The sequence below is a fragment of the Apis dorsata genome, unplaced genomic scaffold (genome assembly GCF_000469605.1).
Source record: "Apis dorsata unplaced genomic scaffold, Apis dorsata 1.3 scaffold_150, whole genome shotgun sequence".
In the NCBI taxonomy this organism is placed as follows: Eukaryota; Metazoa; Arthropoda; class Insecta; order Hymenoptera; family Apidae; genus Apis; species Apis dorsata.
In genome coordinates this window covers 252,089-268,260 of record NW_006263441.1, presented here as the reverse complement: position 1 = coordinate 268,260, position 16,172 = coordinate 252,089, and the positions used below count along the sequence as shown (strand labels likewise).

Below are 16,172 nucleotides of genomic sequence, written 5' to 3'. Positions count from 1 at the left end.
AAAAAAAAAAAAAAAAAAAAACTAACGTACCCTACCACTATAATACACGAGCTATTTTAAGTAAGGCTTAGATATTAATGATACTGTATAAATTATAAGCGAGCCAGCGAGGGCATAACTACTGTGATTTTAATTATTTAACGATATATATCTGCGTAAAGACGAAGAAAACAAAAAAAAGTAAAACATAAAATGGTGACCGAGTCTGGTCCACGCGGTATGTGATGTGTTTTTTGTATAATATTGCTCTATATAAATACCTATGTATTATATTACCTGTAACAATAGTTGCTGCTGCCGCTGTTGCTGCTGCTGCTCGTATCGAACTAGAAAGTAAAGTTATGATCTAGACTTCTAGTGAAAAAACATGCAAAAGGACTACCTAAAATAGTGTTTATCCTAGTGTAATATAATTTCCCATAGCAGGATGTAACATATTATTATCATTATTATCATCTTAGCACTATGTACATTATAAACAAATTTTTAATATTCTTATTTTGATTCTTTATTATTATTATAATTATTATTCATTTTATTATTATTATTATTATTATTATTATCATCATTATCATCATTATTGCTGTCATCATCATCACTAGTATGGCTATCATTATTATTATATTATCATTATTACTATTATTGTCATTATTGTGTTATTATTACTTATTATTAATTACTACTACCACTACTGCTACTACTACTATTACTACTATACTATTATCACCACTATTACTACTATTATTATTATCACTATTCTACTACTACTATTATCGCTGCTATCAATTATTATTAACGTTATTACATCAGGCTAGTTAGAACGTACCAATCAGCATATTAAAAAAAAAAAAAAAAAAAAAAAAAAAAAGAAAGGGGCTCAAAAGTATGTCATATTGGACGAATAGGATACAGTATGACCGATCTCATTGACCATTGACGTTGCCCCGTTCTGTACACTTCCATCCCCATTTCTCTTATCCTTTATCGCCTTCTGCGCGATGTGTCATAGACTCTTTAGCAATCGTATCGAGGATAATAATGCGCTTACGTGTATAGACCAGAAGTTATATTATATCACACGGAGCCGTGGATGAAAAAAAAAAAAAAACATTAAGTAATATAAAGAAACTTACCTATTTACGATATTATTGCTGCTGCGCATAGAGCGCATGCCTCTAGAGAATAACCTTATAAAAGTATTAGGGATGGTCAAAACATATATTGTTTCTTGCGACCATGTTCAATTGATTCGAAACATCGATTATTTTAAATCGATTAAACGAATATTGTTATGCACAGTTTTTCGTTTTTCCCTTCTAATTTGTATGATATACAAAGTTCTGTAATTATTAATTAAATTTTAATTATTCATTTTTTTTCTATTGAATATCAAAATGATATATATGACCTGAATTGTATATTGATATTGTATTATATTTAGTAAATACATCTTCGGTTGTTATCAGATTATTTTTAGTACTCGTAATGCGAACAATATATATTGTCCAAATCATACGCAATGTTCTGACAATCCCTAAGAATCGCGATTAATTTAAGATAACGCGGATACTCGTGGAGCGTGTGCATGTACAGTGTAAAAGATGCGTTGTGCATATGTACAGTGTAGAAGTATAAGTGAGCGAGCGACGATGCGTTTAAAGAAAAAGCATATATATTACAGCTACGATTAAGTATACATAATAGGATGCGAATAAGATGTTCACGTTGCGGTTTATTTCGTTCATTTTTATTAATTATCTTGTACCATTTTTTTTTTGTTTTTTCATCCCTCTCTCTCTATATCTATCTTATATTTTTTTTTCTTCAATATTTTTCTGCTCTTTTTCTGCTCCATTTAAAATAGTTTTATATGTATAAAAAATTCAATTTTCCGCGACGTGTGTGTCTACATCGTGTCTTATCTATCTTGTAAAATATCTGTGAATATTATGATTTAGTTTCTTCCTATTATAGGCTACTGGTATACAAAAAATGTTTATGTTACTACTTACTTAAGAGAAAGAAATGTACAGATATCACCATTTTTGTTTTGTGTTTTACTGTAGTTATTGATAATTATATGGATATTAACGATAATAATAACTATGATTAAAAAAAATTCAGCACGGCTCGACGCGTCATTTTTGAAACCCGTTAAAAATGTGTGACGTTTAATTTATACGTGAGATTCATAATGGGGATGATTTATTGCTTACATGATTTATCGAATACAATGAAAAGAAGAAAACGACAAACATTAAAGCGTTTATCATTATAAGTCTGTCATTTAGAAGTTTAGAAGCTGGACTTCATCATTCGAGAGGTAAAAAATAATATAATACGTAAAAATAATACAATTCGTAATTTATTCGAATCTTGTGTGATACATTATTACCATGTTTTCTATATTACTTTTTATGCAATACTGATATTGTCGCCTATTTAATAATTCTTAAGTATTCGTTACGAAATTCAAACATGATTTATCTTTTTTTTTTTTTTTTTTTTTTAATAAAAATAATTGATCGTATTAAATGCAAATATATGAGGGTTGATAAAAATGTTCTTTTTTCGATATATTAACAAATTTTGTTATCAAAAATATATATAATACATGGAATTAATTTTTGCCCTCTTTATAATGTCCACAGTATTAAGATGCATTTCTATATTATGCTGCTTGTAATTGGTTATAAAAATTTTTCATACTATTCATAAATAAAATATAAATTTTAAATTATAATTACACATATAATTGCATATTTGATGTTATAAACGGGATATTCAATATATTTTTGAGTCAATGTATTTTGGGTATGAGAGTCTTCGTTATAATTCTCATATATGATGTTGAATCAAGAAACTGTTGAAAAAATAATTCAAAGCTGAAAAAAGATGACAACTATAAATATACAAAATGTAAATATTTCACAGGTAAGTATATTAAATTTTATAAAAAATTTTGCTTCGGAATTTTTCGAAAAATTTTGTGTACCTTCAGTATATTAAATTAGTTATATTAAATTATATTCTTCTGATACAAATTTCTTGTATATAAATTTAAATATTTGAATTTTATATTAAGAAAATATAATTTGATAATAGAAGAAGAATAAAGATAAGATGAGAATTGGCCATCAACATTTTTTTGAATGCAAAAAATATTTTTCCAAAAATAAAATAAGAGTGAGATTTATGAATTATCGCCATCTTTTAATTGTTTTTAAAAAAATGATTTTTTAAAGAAATATTTTTGACAAAGATGACGTTAGTAATCAATTCTTTTTTTGTTATTTGTTTTCTCTATATTTGTATTTAATTCGAGATATTTTAGAGATAATGCTGATTTCCGAATTTTTTATACTGTTTCTATTTTTCTTTATTTAAATACTAATGGATGAATCTTTCTCCTTTATTCGAAAAATTTATTCGTTATTCATTTATATTTGAAAAAAATTCAAATACGAGTCATTATTATATTATTATTATTATAAAATTGGATTTCTCACCAGGTGATATGATATTGAATGTCAAATCTAATCTATACATAGTCTATGCCTGTTCAAAATACTTATTGTAAGTATGTATCAATAGTTTATAATATGTTTTATATATAAAGATCTTGTATATATGTAAGATCTAACCGGTTTGTATGATATTTTTACATTATTACATTGTTGATTCTTAACAGATTAATATGTATTCAAAAATTATATATGTATAATGAGTTGTAGGAATTGTTCTTAAAGGTTAATCTCTTTCTTTGAAATTGTGCTGTAACATTACTTTTTATATTTGAAAAGGTATTTATTTTATATAATATATATTTTATATGTAATATAATATATCATTTATATGTAATGTAATATATCAACAAAACTATTACTCATAAGAATGCTTTGAAGAATTTAAGATGGCGTTATTACGAATCAGCAATTCACCTAATATATTAACAACTTTATCACAAATCTCGTATACAGGTATGAAATTTATAACTTATTTTTATTATTAATTAATGAAATTAAATAATTAAATTATATTTGTATCAACAAAGAAATTACCATATCTATTTTATCTTTAGTATATTTAAATTTATAAATAATTTTAATTATAAAAAAATATTATAAGTTATATTTTAAGAAAAATTATATCATGTTTATTTATTAATTTTATACTATTTCTCAAAAATATTGAATATTCTCATAATGATTATTTCATTTTTATAGTTATATATAGTTACATAACAATGCATTTCTTAAAGTATTTTGCGTACATTAAAAATTAAGAAAATATTTTAAATCTTTGTAGAAATTTTTTACATATTTCTGAAATAATTCATAAGATTCATTAAATTTTTTTTTTTTATTTTTTTCAGCACGTACGCCATTAGGTGAAATACAATACACACGATACGCAACTGCGCATCGCATGAAAAATCTCCATATTACAAGTGTCCGTCGTTATCCTGATCCGCCCACTCTACCGCTTCCTACAAATATCTCTGAAATATTTGCAAATGAGACTGGCCGATTTACTCCTGAAAGAACACGAGACATTGCCGCACCGATATTACTATATGGCAAGAATGATTGCACATCATTTTCCTTGGAACAATTAATAAAACCGAAAGAACATTTGAGTAATTTGGAAAACTGCAATGACACGCATATAGATTCATATGATTGTTTTGGAGCAGTCAGTTTAAATGGCACGATGCAAAGCAATGTACCGAAACCATTTTGTTCCAATGGAAAATCGACACATTTGAATATGCCAGGTGGTCAGTGGGCCAGAGATGGAAAATTTATCGCCGAAGATATGCAAAAATCGCATTATAGAAGCAGTCGTTTAGAATTGAAACTGAATAAAAGCGGTTAGTAAAATTTTGACGAAAGATATTCGATTGATTGTTTATAGTTTCCACATCAAAACATTAATATATGCGAATTATATAAAAAGAAAATATTTTTTTATTCGCGAAATCTTTTTTACTACTTTTTGACATTGATTACTTACCAAGTAGATGTTTTAATCCTTTTACAATAAGAATAATCAAAAATTGATTATATATTTCTGTGATTGAAATAAACAAAAATTATATAAAAAATTTAATTAAGATATTTCAAAAAATTGAAAACAATTATTCTATAATATCAATTATATTAGAAATTTATTGAAAGAAGAATAAAAATGATAACTTTTTATTATATTCTTTGTATGTTATCATGTATATTGTGTTTATTGTCAATATATGCTGATTTAAATTAAAATCAAATTTTAGAAATAAGAATTTTTTATGGATTTATTAATTGACTTTATAAATTAAACATTTTAATAATATTCGTAATTGTGCATTCTTTAAGATTCATTTGCAAGTGTTATAAAACGAAAATAAAATATTTTAAAAATATATTTGTTACTTCTATATAATTTACAATGGTTGTTTGTACATAATATATTTATGAATTGATATATAATGAAAAATCAATTAAACTTGTACTTATGAGAAAGTATTTATCAAAAAAATATTGTCTGAAAATTGTAATTTTTTACTTAGGTCTAATGAGTCATGTCACAGTGAATAATCTTTTCCAAACAATGTACAATTCAAAATATATCTATAGTATGGGATACTCAACAAATATGTCGTTAAATAATTTATCAAAATCTAATGATAAACAACAACAACAGGAGATTGAAGAAAAAAAATTGTTGAACAAGAAAGAAAGATTAAGAATTATAGCAAAAGATTATGGAATTACTATTACCATATTTCATATAGGAATTTCTCTGGTATCTTTGGGTGCTTGTTATGCAGCAGTAATTAGGTTTGTTTTTGCAATTTTTTTTTTCTTCGATGTTCTTATAAAATCTTAATATTTTTGAATATTATTTAATTTTTTTCTAAAAATAAGTTAAATATACTTTACAAAAATATATGAAAAAAGCAAACTTGTACATTAATCGTATTAAAATGATTTCAAATATTGATTATAAAAATATTGATTTCAGAGGAATAGATTTAAAACCTGTCATTCAAAGCATTTTCAAATTAGAAAATGAACAAATAGAAAGTATCCTTGGTAATTCGTCAACTTTTTTGGTTGCATACGGTATTCATAAGTTACTAGCGCCCATTCGACTTTCGATAACATTAGGTGTAACACCATTTCTTGTAAAACGATTAAGAAAACTCGGAATTCTTAAACCTCCAAAGCAAGTAAAATTAAGTACATAAGAATAATACTTAAGTGCATGATTATAATTACTATATGTTTTGTAATCTTTATAATTTATAAAAATTGTATAAGTTAATTTGATGAAATAAACTTATATACACATATAAATCATTTATTTTTATGTATATATTCGAATTTATTATATATAAAGAATATAATAAGTTGTAATTACTTTACACAACGTCACGTATATTTCATGTATGATATTTAGCGCATCTACGATAATGTAAGTACGGCGGTTGTTACTATACGGCTGTAATTACAATAATTTTACTAGTAAGTTTTTCTTTGATTAATCGCCGTAAATACATATGACATACACAAAAGCTCGGCAGTTTCAATGGACGAATTGATCAGTTATATTGGAACAATGATTGCGCTCGGTACGCAAATTTTTACCGAGAATTTTCGAGTCGACTCCCATTTATCGAGCCTTTCGACATTTGATTACGTATAGGAAACATACGAAAATGCCAATTACTTGGCAAACATGTATATGTACATAACTTTTAAAAAATATATTATAGTACATAGTAAAATTAACGTATGTAAATATATATATACAATTCAGTTAACCTAGAGTAATACACACGTCTTATAATTTTATATCTTTCAAAGACTTATTAATAATACTTGCCCCAACTTTATCCTATAAAGGCAAGATATTTGTAAATGCATTAAGAAAAGAAAATATCATCAAAAACATTTTTAATAAAATTCTTAAATGAAGTAGAAAAAAAAAAATGTTTAAATATTTTTGGAGTCTTATAATTGAATATCGTAAAATATTTCTAAAGCTGTTTTGTAAGAATATAAAAATTGTTCGCGAGATTAGTAAGCGTAATTGTTTTCAATTTATTAATGATCAAACCCGAGATAAAAAGATTGAAACAATGAGATATGATTATTTTTTGTGCATAGTAGAAAAGTAGAATATTTATAAACATTGAACACATTTTTGTAAACAGTTTGAGCATTTATAACTTAAAATGATGAGCTATTGTATCATAATGAGTTATGATTTCTATTAATGAAAAGAAGAAGAAATTATTACTTAAATATGATGCAAAAATTGTCTAATAATACTTGCAAACTAATCAATGATTAGTTTTAACATTTTATACAGTTCTTCTACAACTCTTATAAAAATACAACAGAAAGATTCACAAATAGCTTAAACAAACATATAAATCATTTTAATAAAAAAATATTTTGGCACAGTACATTTGTATATCTTTGTTACTCTTTATAATGCACTGATAAGATATAAAAATAATACTAAAATGCATATTTCGTTACTCAAATCTCTTTCCGATAAATTAAGTTTAGTAACATTATATATGAATTGAGATATTTTATCAAATGCAATAAAATACATGCTTTTAGTATTTGAGTATTCTTTGAGCGTGACATTCAGTAATTCGATATGGCAGTTCAAAAAGGCAAAATTTTTTCGTTTTTATAGCATGTAATTAGTTGAATTTTTAAACATACGCCTCAGCACGACGTCCTTGTATGTGATTAAAAAACTGTCGCCAACTAGTCAATGTTTTACTTGACCATACCCAAAAACTACTTGTTATACCAACAATCATAGCCATTAAATATTTTATCATGAAAACCTCAAATTCTGGACGTCTTCCAACATCGCGAGTACGCTCTCCAACAGGACACGGCATTGAATATAAAGATTGCGGTCCAGGTCTTGAACACATCTCCATATTCCATGTCAACATCCATTGATCAAAATAGGCTTGCTCATAAAATAAGCAGGCAATGACAATCAATGCAGGAACTATGTATAACACAGAAAATATGCCAATACGTATCATTAACTTTTCTAATTTATCAGTCTTTGTACCATCATGTTTCATAACAGTACGTATACGGAAAAGAGAAACAAATCCAGCCAATAAGAAGGCAGTTCCAAGTATTAGATAGACACACAATGGTGCCAAAACAAATCCACGTAGAGCTTCAACATTCCAAAGACCTACATAACAAACACCAGACAATATGTCTCCTACAAAAATAATATGATTTATTAATTATTAATCAAAAATATATAAATTATATTATATAATTTTTGTATTCATGTTTAAATGACTTACCCTCTACCTTTCCCATTGCAAGAATAGTAACTGTTTTTATTGCTGGAGCAGCCCAAGCAGCTAAATGAAAATACTGTGAATTAGCTTCTATTGCTTCATGACCCCATTTTAATCCAGCTGCTAGGAACCATGTCAATGTCAAGATAACCCACCATATACTGGATGCCATTCCAAAAAAATAAAGTACCATAAAAAGTACCGTGCATAATTCATGCTTGGTACCTTGTGTTATGGTTGATGCCATTTGAATTCTCATATCTAAAGGAGGTGGAAAAGGTTCTCTGCATGCAATAGAATTGCCAGCTGCCCAACCAATCACATATGCCAATGCTACCATAAGATAACATACTGACAAAAAGATAATTGGTCTTTCAGGATACCTAAATATAATATAATATATTATAATAATTTATAAATATATATATGTATTTTCTGTTTTTAAATATTATAACAAAATCTATTACAATATGTTTTATAAAAAAAATAGAATTTATAACTATTCATGTACAATAATTTAAATTCATAATTTTAAATTAAGTATACGTTTTTAATTACTGAATCTAATTATTACTATTTTAATTAAAATTAAAAGTATGACATTAATTAATAATGTATAACTTTTTCTGATCATCCTACATTATGCATCCTACATAGGTCTACTATATGTATACTATTAGAATGAAACAATCAACTTTTTTTTACCTGAACCGATCTGTGTCAATGAGAAACGTCAGAAAGGTGAAAAAACAAGAAGCCGCACAAACGGATGCCCACGTACCAACCCAAATCCTTGAAAATCGTCTTTCTCTCTCGGTAAAAAACATTCCGTCGCAAGGTGCGCCGCAATTAAGCTCAACTTTATCGCCAACCTTCAGCGAATAACCGAGTTCATGCGGGACTTTGAATTGCATCGGGCATACAAAACCAAAGTCCCTTGCACCAAGCATAAATCCACTACCGTAAGTTTTAGGTCCTCCGGTCCAGGATGGTTGAAATTCAGCTACTGGCATACGTGGTGGTGTATATACCGGTGGCGACGGTTCCGGTGGTGTAGTTTCATTATGACCTACGCATAGTTCAGGGCCACCGTTTTCAGGTAACTTGGAACAATCGAGATTGTCTGGCCAAGCGAAACCGAAACTGTTCATTAAGCGTTCGCATCCTGCACGAGCACTTTCGCATAACGATCTGCACGGAGGTATAGCTCTATCGATAATGGTGCATACAGGCGCGTAAACCGTGCATAAAAAGAATCGAAGATCAGGGCTACATTTCATTTTAACCAAAGGCGCGAATTGATGTACTTCTTGGCCGGCATCTTCTTGTTTTTGATGGTTCATTAAATTTGGCATAATCGTCTCGTTATATGGTATATTCATGCATAAATTGATGGTGATCGGTTCGCATCTTCCGTGATGAGCCAACGGATCTTTCGTGTGAAGAGCATTGACACTGAACACGGCCACCGAAAAAACATAGATCGCGTAACGCGGAATCATTGTTGCGTATCGTTTGTCGACCGCCACTTCCGAGATCAATCGTCACGCGAAGTAGCTTTCGAAAATACGCGAATGCACCACGCCTTCGAACATCACCAATGAATCGTGCGAGACATAATAATACTGAACGGAAGAGCGAGGAAATAAGCGTACCTAGCGACGATGATGGACGCGACTACAGTACTGTAAACAGAACATGGCGAATACGTTCTGAATAGTAAGGAAACTCTTTTGAAACTGATGTATATTACTACTGCCATCTATGAAGATATATCTAAACATTTTGTAATTTGCGGGAACATTTTTAAGTCTATTTTCAAAATGTAAAGTATAATTTTTAAATTATTTACCAACAAATTTACGAATGAATAAATAAAGAATAAAATGTTTGATATAATATTGGTATAATATTACATATATTATATAATTATATGTAACGTAACAAAATATTTTAAAATATAAAATAAATATAAAAATAAAAATATAAAATATATATAATAATAAAAAAATATAAATATTTATAAATATTTTATTAATATAGAAATTTTAATTATTACTATAACAATAATTCTATAAAAATTATAGAAATTTTTTTAGGTTATAAATGAAAAAACATGATGTCAATCGATTCATTTTGATTTTATTTTTTTCCCGACATATAATGCACAATACGTTCCATTTCATTCATCATTAGTTGTAATGTTTATTCATCGCAGATGATTAGCGTTGTCGTAAGTACTATGGTTTTGTTATATCTTTTGTTTTAATTATATAGTACATACGTGCTCGTGAATTTCGTGCACTTTTAGACGGGGTCGCACCTTCGGGCGGTCATCATTATCTCCATAATATATAATGGTAGTTTTCCAAGTGTATGCGAGTTGCCCGAAATACGATTCACAAACGGCCTCATTATCGTAAACAAATAAATAATTTATCTCCTCGGAATACTCTCAACTTGAATCGTCATATTAGACGTAGGAGGTCAGCCTTACGATCTTACGATTAGTAACACTTAAGATTCAATACGGAAGATTGAAATATATCGAGGGAGCCACTCTTTCGTCTTCTCGTAATTTCAACGGTATTTAATATCATTCTACCCATCATAAAACAAAAAAAGTCTGTCATTAAAGAAAAATGATCTTATGATCTGATAGCACGATCGAATGAACTTTGCCCGTTTTACTTGTCTCGTTCATTCTTCTGATTGAAATCAACAATTCCTTTTTCTAACTCGTATCGTATCAAGAAGAAAAAGGTCACTTTAGTTATACACCACATACACTCTGCTCGAGGAAATAAACTACAAATCATTTGTACAAATATCTATATACCATAATATATATACATTTGTATTAACGTCATAATTTATTACGTAATATAATAACAAGGAAGACGACTGATAATGGTAGATTTGAAATTTTTATAGCAAGGGTAGACAAGATAAGTAAAATAATTTAGGGCACAAAACTGATTTATGCAATATTATCATATACATATATATTACATAGTATATATTAAACGCTATATCCTTTCAAATTTTATTTATCAATGATTAATTTTCAAATGGATCGTATACGTTCGTTGGACCTATTATTTTTCATTTTCGTTTTGAAAAAGAATAACTGTTTGTAGGAAGGAAGATTTAAATATCATTTGGGCGGTTTGAAACATGGATTGGCACAAAACACGAGATGTGTGCTTCGCAAAGTGTACCGTGAGACATCTATGAGTTTCACTTTTTCCTCTGAATCATTTATTTCCACTTCTCACTGCTAGTGGGGCGCATTAAGAATTCCGAGAGAAATGTTTATAAATTATGGCACGACCTGCGCGCGGTTTATCTTAAAACGTCCCAGAAACGTGAAATCATTATTATTATTATTGATTTAACACTTTTAAGTCTTTCTTCTCGAGTATTCGTAAATTTATATTAATTTTTACATCTTGTCTATTATCTAGATCCATTAAATCCGTTAAAGTTTATTAATTAATTAAATACTCGTAACAAATCATAAGCATTCGTTAGATCAGTCGATTGGGTAATTTTATTAAAATAAACACATTTGATGATGTATTTGGAAGAAAAGGAAGACGAAAAGTGGCTCGTGTTTTTACCTCGACAGAAGTCGATTAATGTCCTCTGTCCGTATACAATCGTCAAAGTGTGCACGCAAATGTTGTTATGCACACATATAGGATTAAAATTATGGTATACGTACAGAGGTTTGCTGGCAAATACGCGCCTGTACATAATTACGTGCAAAATCCATTCGCGCAATGTCAGAAGAGAGTTGCCTCTTGAATTGTGAATTGTGCTTAGCTCTTTGGAGGTTAGGTTATACACGTGAAGCATGCGTTTTGTTCATCACGTGTTATTCGAGCGATGCTTGAGTATATTTTCATCAAGATATTTGTCTATTAAAAAATTAGAGGTAAAATATAACATCTAGATGACATGGTTAATTTGATGAAAGTTTTTTCGACTTTTAATGAGGTTAGATTTCGATTCGAATTCCTTCAAAGAGTTAAACCTATTCGCTTGTTTCGAAAAAAAAACATAATTGATGCAATCGTTATTTTGTAATAAAACGATGTGTACAATTTATACATCTTTCTTGATTAGCACCGAACTTAATCACTAGTCAGTTTACGTACGCGTCATACCTGTATAACAGTGTCCACGCACGATCTACTCTACTAATTGTAATTATGTGTTTAAAACTTTGAGTGAAACGCAATTCATTCTTCTGCCGTTGCGTCGTATGACACGCAACAAGTAAATAGAGATTAAAATACTTTCGAGACATTCGAAAAAATGGACAGACTTTCTTGGAATATTCAGCAAGATTAATATATATAATGCTCTCGCGTAAATTATCGCCAGCGCGCATTATATTATATTTATTCGTACTTCGCGCACGTATAGATATATTTTCATCTATTTATCGATCTATCTACCGTCCTTCTAGCGACACTATTCGTGCCCAACTAACTTGTCCGAGTATGTCAGGTGCGTGTATATCGAATCGCGTAATTTTGTACACGATCAAAAACGAATTACATGCAGGAATATATTCATAAAATATTTCTATTTACAATTTTCATGATTCTTCAAATAGATCCAAGTTTTATTTTATTACTAGACGTTATAATTAAATTTTAAGCCAATGTTAGGCTTATTTATGCTCACGTTGGCATAATTTTTTTTAAATTTTAGGCGATATATTTAAAATGGATAATAAATAAAATTTTTAATTGTAAATATATATTACTTGATATACGCTTTAGATAAAATTTTAATTTATGTAATTGCTGTTATCAAGATAAAAAGATCGTATCGATAAATATAAAATGACCTGGCAACTATTGCCACCCAATATTTATATAATGTATTAGAGGCTAGAGAAAAATTTAATTAGCACGATTCGTATGGCGACAAAAATCTTTTTTTTTAGATTAACAAATGTAATTTCTTCGTGTGTAAGAGAAATGTATATATATATACACATATTATATATAACAAAAATTCTCTAGACGAATATAAAGATGTTTAAATAAGCTTATTGAAGATTTAAAATCCCTTTAGCGTGGTATAAGAAATTTATTAATCTTTGTACTCATCTAAAGATTTTTTATTATTTTATTAAAATCACACGATCCAAAGAATTAATAGCATCCTCCGAATCTTGTAGCTATAATGCAATAAAGAAATTTTTATCGTCACGTATGACGCTCTCCACGCATACTTCAACAATAAAATTTTATGGTGGCAGCAGTAACTAGGCCACTCTTGAAAATTACGCTCTTAAGAGATTATATTCGAAACGTTAGATTTTCTTAAAACGAATAAAAAACTTTCACGTTAAAAATTTGTGTACATTGTGTATTATTCGATATTTGTTCGATTTTGAAAATTGATGAGAAGAAATGCCTTAAAATAAGAGCTACTTGGTAGTTTTCGTAAAGAGATAAATCATATTTTCTAAAAATACGATTTGTAAATTTCTAATAACTTTTAAAGCATCGTAAAATTATGTCGGAATAATTTTAAATTATACGTAATAAAATTTCGTGTCGAACACGTTATAAAACTCGGCTCAAGTTATTTTTCTCCTTTGAAATTTAACTTTATTTTTTTTTCGAATGGAAAGCTTCGTGAACGTCATTCACGCGACTTACACGTATCAATACCCGTATACCGATATAATTTCTATGAATTTCACGCGTGACGTTCACGCGTCCCATCGCTGTACGATGTTTTCCAAAAAGGAGCATATTTGGCTACGCGGATCACGATATAACACGCAACACCTGCACACGTCGAATGTAATAAAATGAAAAAGTAATGGAACAAAATCGAAGGAAATTAGTAGTACGGTTGCACTTTTGAGCAAACGATCGCTCTCATCGCGTATCGTAGTGAACATTTCGCATATACGCAACGAGATATCGTACGCCTGGAAAGATATATATTTGGCACTGGATTCCCGTCAATTGAGCTTCTCAGGCTCGAATCGCAATTCATCTCGCGTTAATAATAAAGTACGATCGTTTCGACCTTGGATCAGTAATGTCGATTTATTTTTTATTTTACGAGAAATCATATTTTTGTCGTTCAAATATATCGATGACACATTGATGTGATTATTATAAGAATTAATGCTTATCGTTCAAATATATCATTTGCAACGATAGAGAGATTAACAGGATTAAGAATTTTCTCGCGAACAAACGTCGTGTCTTAATAAAATCCGGAATTTCAACAAAAACAAAATACTTCGAACACACACGTGGCCACTCTAACGTACCGACATTACCGAGCCACGGTAAAACGAGGCGACAGCTACGCCATCGCGGCGACAAGAGACGCAAAATACCGCTTTTCCTCGCTACATATCGGCTATACTTTCGCGTTTTCGTTCGCGTATCGCTGCGATTAGATGATCCGCGAAACTTATCGAGATCAAAAGGAACGATATCGACCAACGATCGAGAATTTTAACGAGGAGAGAAACGTGTATACGTTACTTACGTTCATTTTTCTCTCGAGCTGCAGCCATTGGACGCGATTACCAGGCCCCGTGTTCAATACATTTTCGAATCACGCGTACGAACTGGTAAATACATTTTTTTTTTTTTCTTTTTCTTTTTTTTTTCTTTTTTGTTGTATCGTAATGTACCAACGCGCGGTCGTTTCAGATATACGAAAAAAATATACGCGGCCGCGCGTGCATTATGACTAGACACGTTTGTAATCCTCGTTTCGGCGATCGAAAACCATCCATCGTCATCCTACCGACGCTCGCCTCTTTAATACGTCGAGATGTATATTCGCCATCTTACGCTGCACGTACATAGGATGGACCATGTAACGTTATTACACGTCGTGTAATTGTTTTGTCGTATAATGACGGGAAAGGGGGGAAGAAAAAAATTGTTGTCGAGTAATAACGAAAATAATTGAATTTACGTTAAATGGCCCATCTCTATATACACATATATAGCGGCAAAAAAAGTTGAATCGATCGTACGATGACCTCGTGACGAACGTCGACGACTTGGAAATATCGACAAATAACGAGGGATAACTGACTTACGAGTAACATTCTCGTGGAAAAAGATTCCGTTGCTCAATAATTTTACACCATTTCGAATTCGATTAATTTATCAATTTTTCTCAATGCATCGGAAATTGAACATCTTTAAAAAAAGATATTTATATTATATATATATATATATTTATATATATTATATTATTATATATATATATATTAGATAAGAGAATATTACTTCAATGATCCCTCGTGCGAATCGACGTGCGATCACGATCGAATCGTCGCAGACAAGATCGATATCATTTCGACGATAACAATTGAGCATAGAACGCCGTAAACACGTGTCCAAACTAATCCTAATTTGATCTTTAAACATTTGTTCCTAAAAGTACTCTCATTCGCTTGGTAATAATAGGGTTATTCTCGTATCCGGCTAAAATACGCGGGAGTGGGGGAAGAGGAGTTATGTGTGTGTGTGTGTGTGTGTGTGTGTGGGACGAGCGTCGGCAGGGGGTAGGTTCTTCGACCCGTGTCACGAGGAGGACATCGTACGACGATGATATGGCACAATATTTCCCATTTATACGTCACTTTATCCATTCCTTAGCTGTTCATCACGGTGGATCGCCTGGAGTAGCCTCGTCTCGTCACCGTTTCACCCTGAGCCTCGCACTCCCTTTTCACCCGATCGATTATGTCCGCCACCAACTTCTCCTCCTTCTCCCTTTGCTGCTCCCAGTCTGGCCCCTTCCCGATCTGTCG

The 16,172-nt window shown here is 29.9% G+C and overlaps 2 protein-coding genes and 1 long non-coding RNA gene across 5 annotated transcripts in view; 1 reads left to right on the top strand and 2 right to left on the bottom strand.

Annotated features, from left to right (window-relative positions):
- The first annotated feature begins 3,529 nt into the window (after positions 1–3,529).
- LOC102671305 lies at positions 3,530–6,347 on the top strand. 3 transcript variants are annotated; one of them, XM_006613478.2, is made up of 5 exons: positions 3,530–3,576; positions 3,906–3,980; positions 4,376–4,873; positions 5,558–5,828; positions 6,013–6,344. In XM_006613478.2, the coding sequence occupies exons 2-5, from the start codon at positions 3,914–3,916 to the stop codon at positions 6,236–6,238; spliced, it is 1,062 nt and encodes a 353-aa protein (XP_006613541.1). In that variant the 5' UTR covers positions 3,530–3,576; positions 3,906–3,913; the 3' UTR covers positions 6,239–6,344. The 3 variants fall into 3 exon arrangements, with proteins under 3 accessions (XP_006613541.1, XP_031365285.1, XP_031365284.1); XM_031509425.1 differs by having other exon boundaries at positions 3,541–3,803; positions 6,013–6,347; XM_031509424.1 differs by lacking the exon at positions 3,530–3,576 and adding an exon at positions 3,785–3,803 and having other exon boundaries at positions 3,894–3,980.
- Positions 6,348–7,213: 866 nt separating this feature from the next.
- On the bottom strand, positions 7,214–10,123 carry LOC102671163 (frizzled-2). The gene is made up of 3 exons (XM_006613476.2): positions 9,053–10,123; positions 8,351–8,730; positions 7,214–8,262 (listed from the first exon to the last, which is right to left on the bottom strand). Exons 1-3 carry the CDS (start codon positions 9,847–9,849, stop codon positions 7,724–7,726), a joined length of 1,716 nt encoding a protein of 571 aa, XP_006613539.1. The 5' UTR covers positions 9,850–10,123; the 3' UTR covers positions 7,214–7,723.
- Positions 10,124–16,009: 5,886 nt separating this feature from the next.
- The window catches only part of LOC102670979, a 2,394-nt gene continuing 2,231 nt past the window's right edge, over positions 16,010–16,172 (bottom strand). Inside the window, exon 2 of the long non-coding RNA XR_421401.2 lies at positions 16,010–16,166. This is a non-coding gene — a long non-coding RNA (uncharacterized LOC102670979). The remainder of the gene's footprint in view (positions 16,167–16,172) is intronic.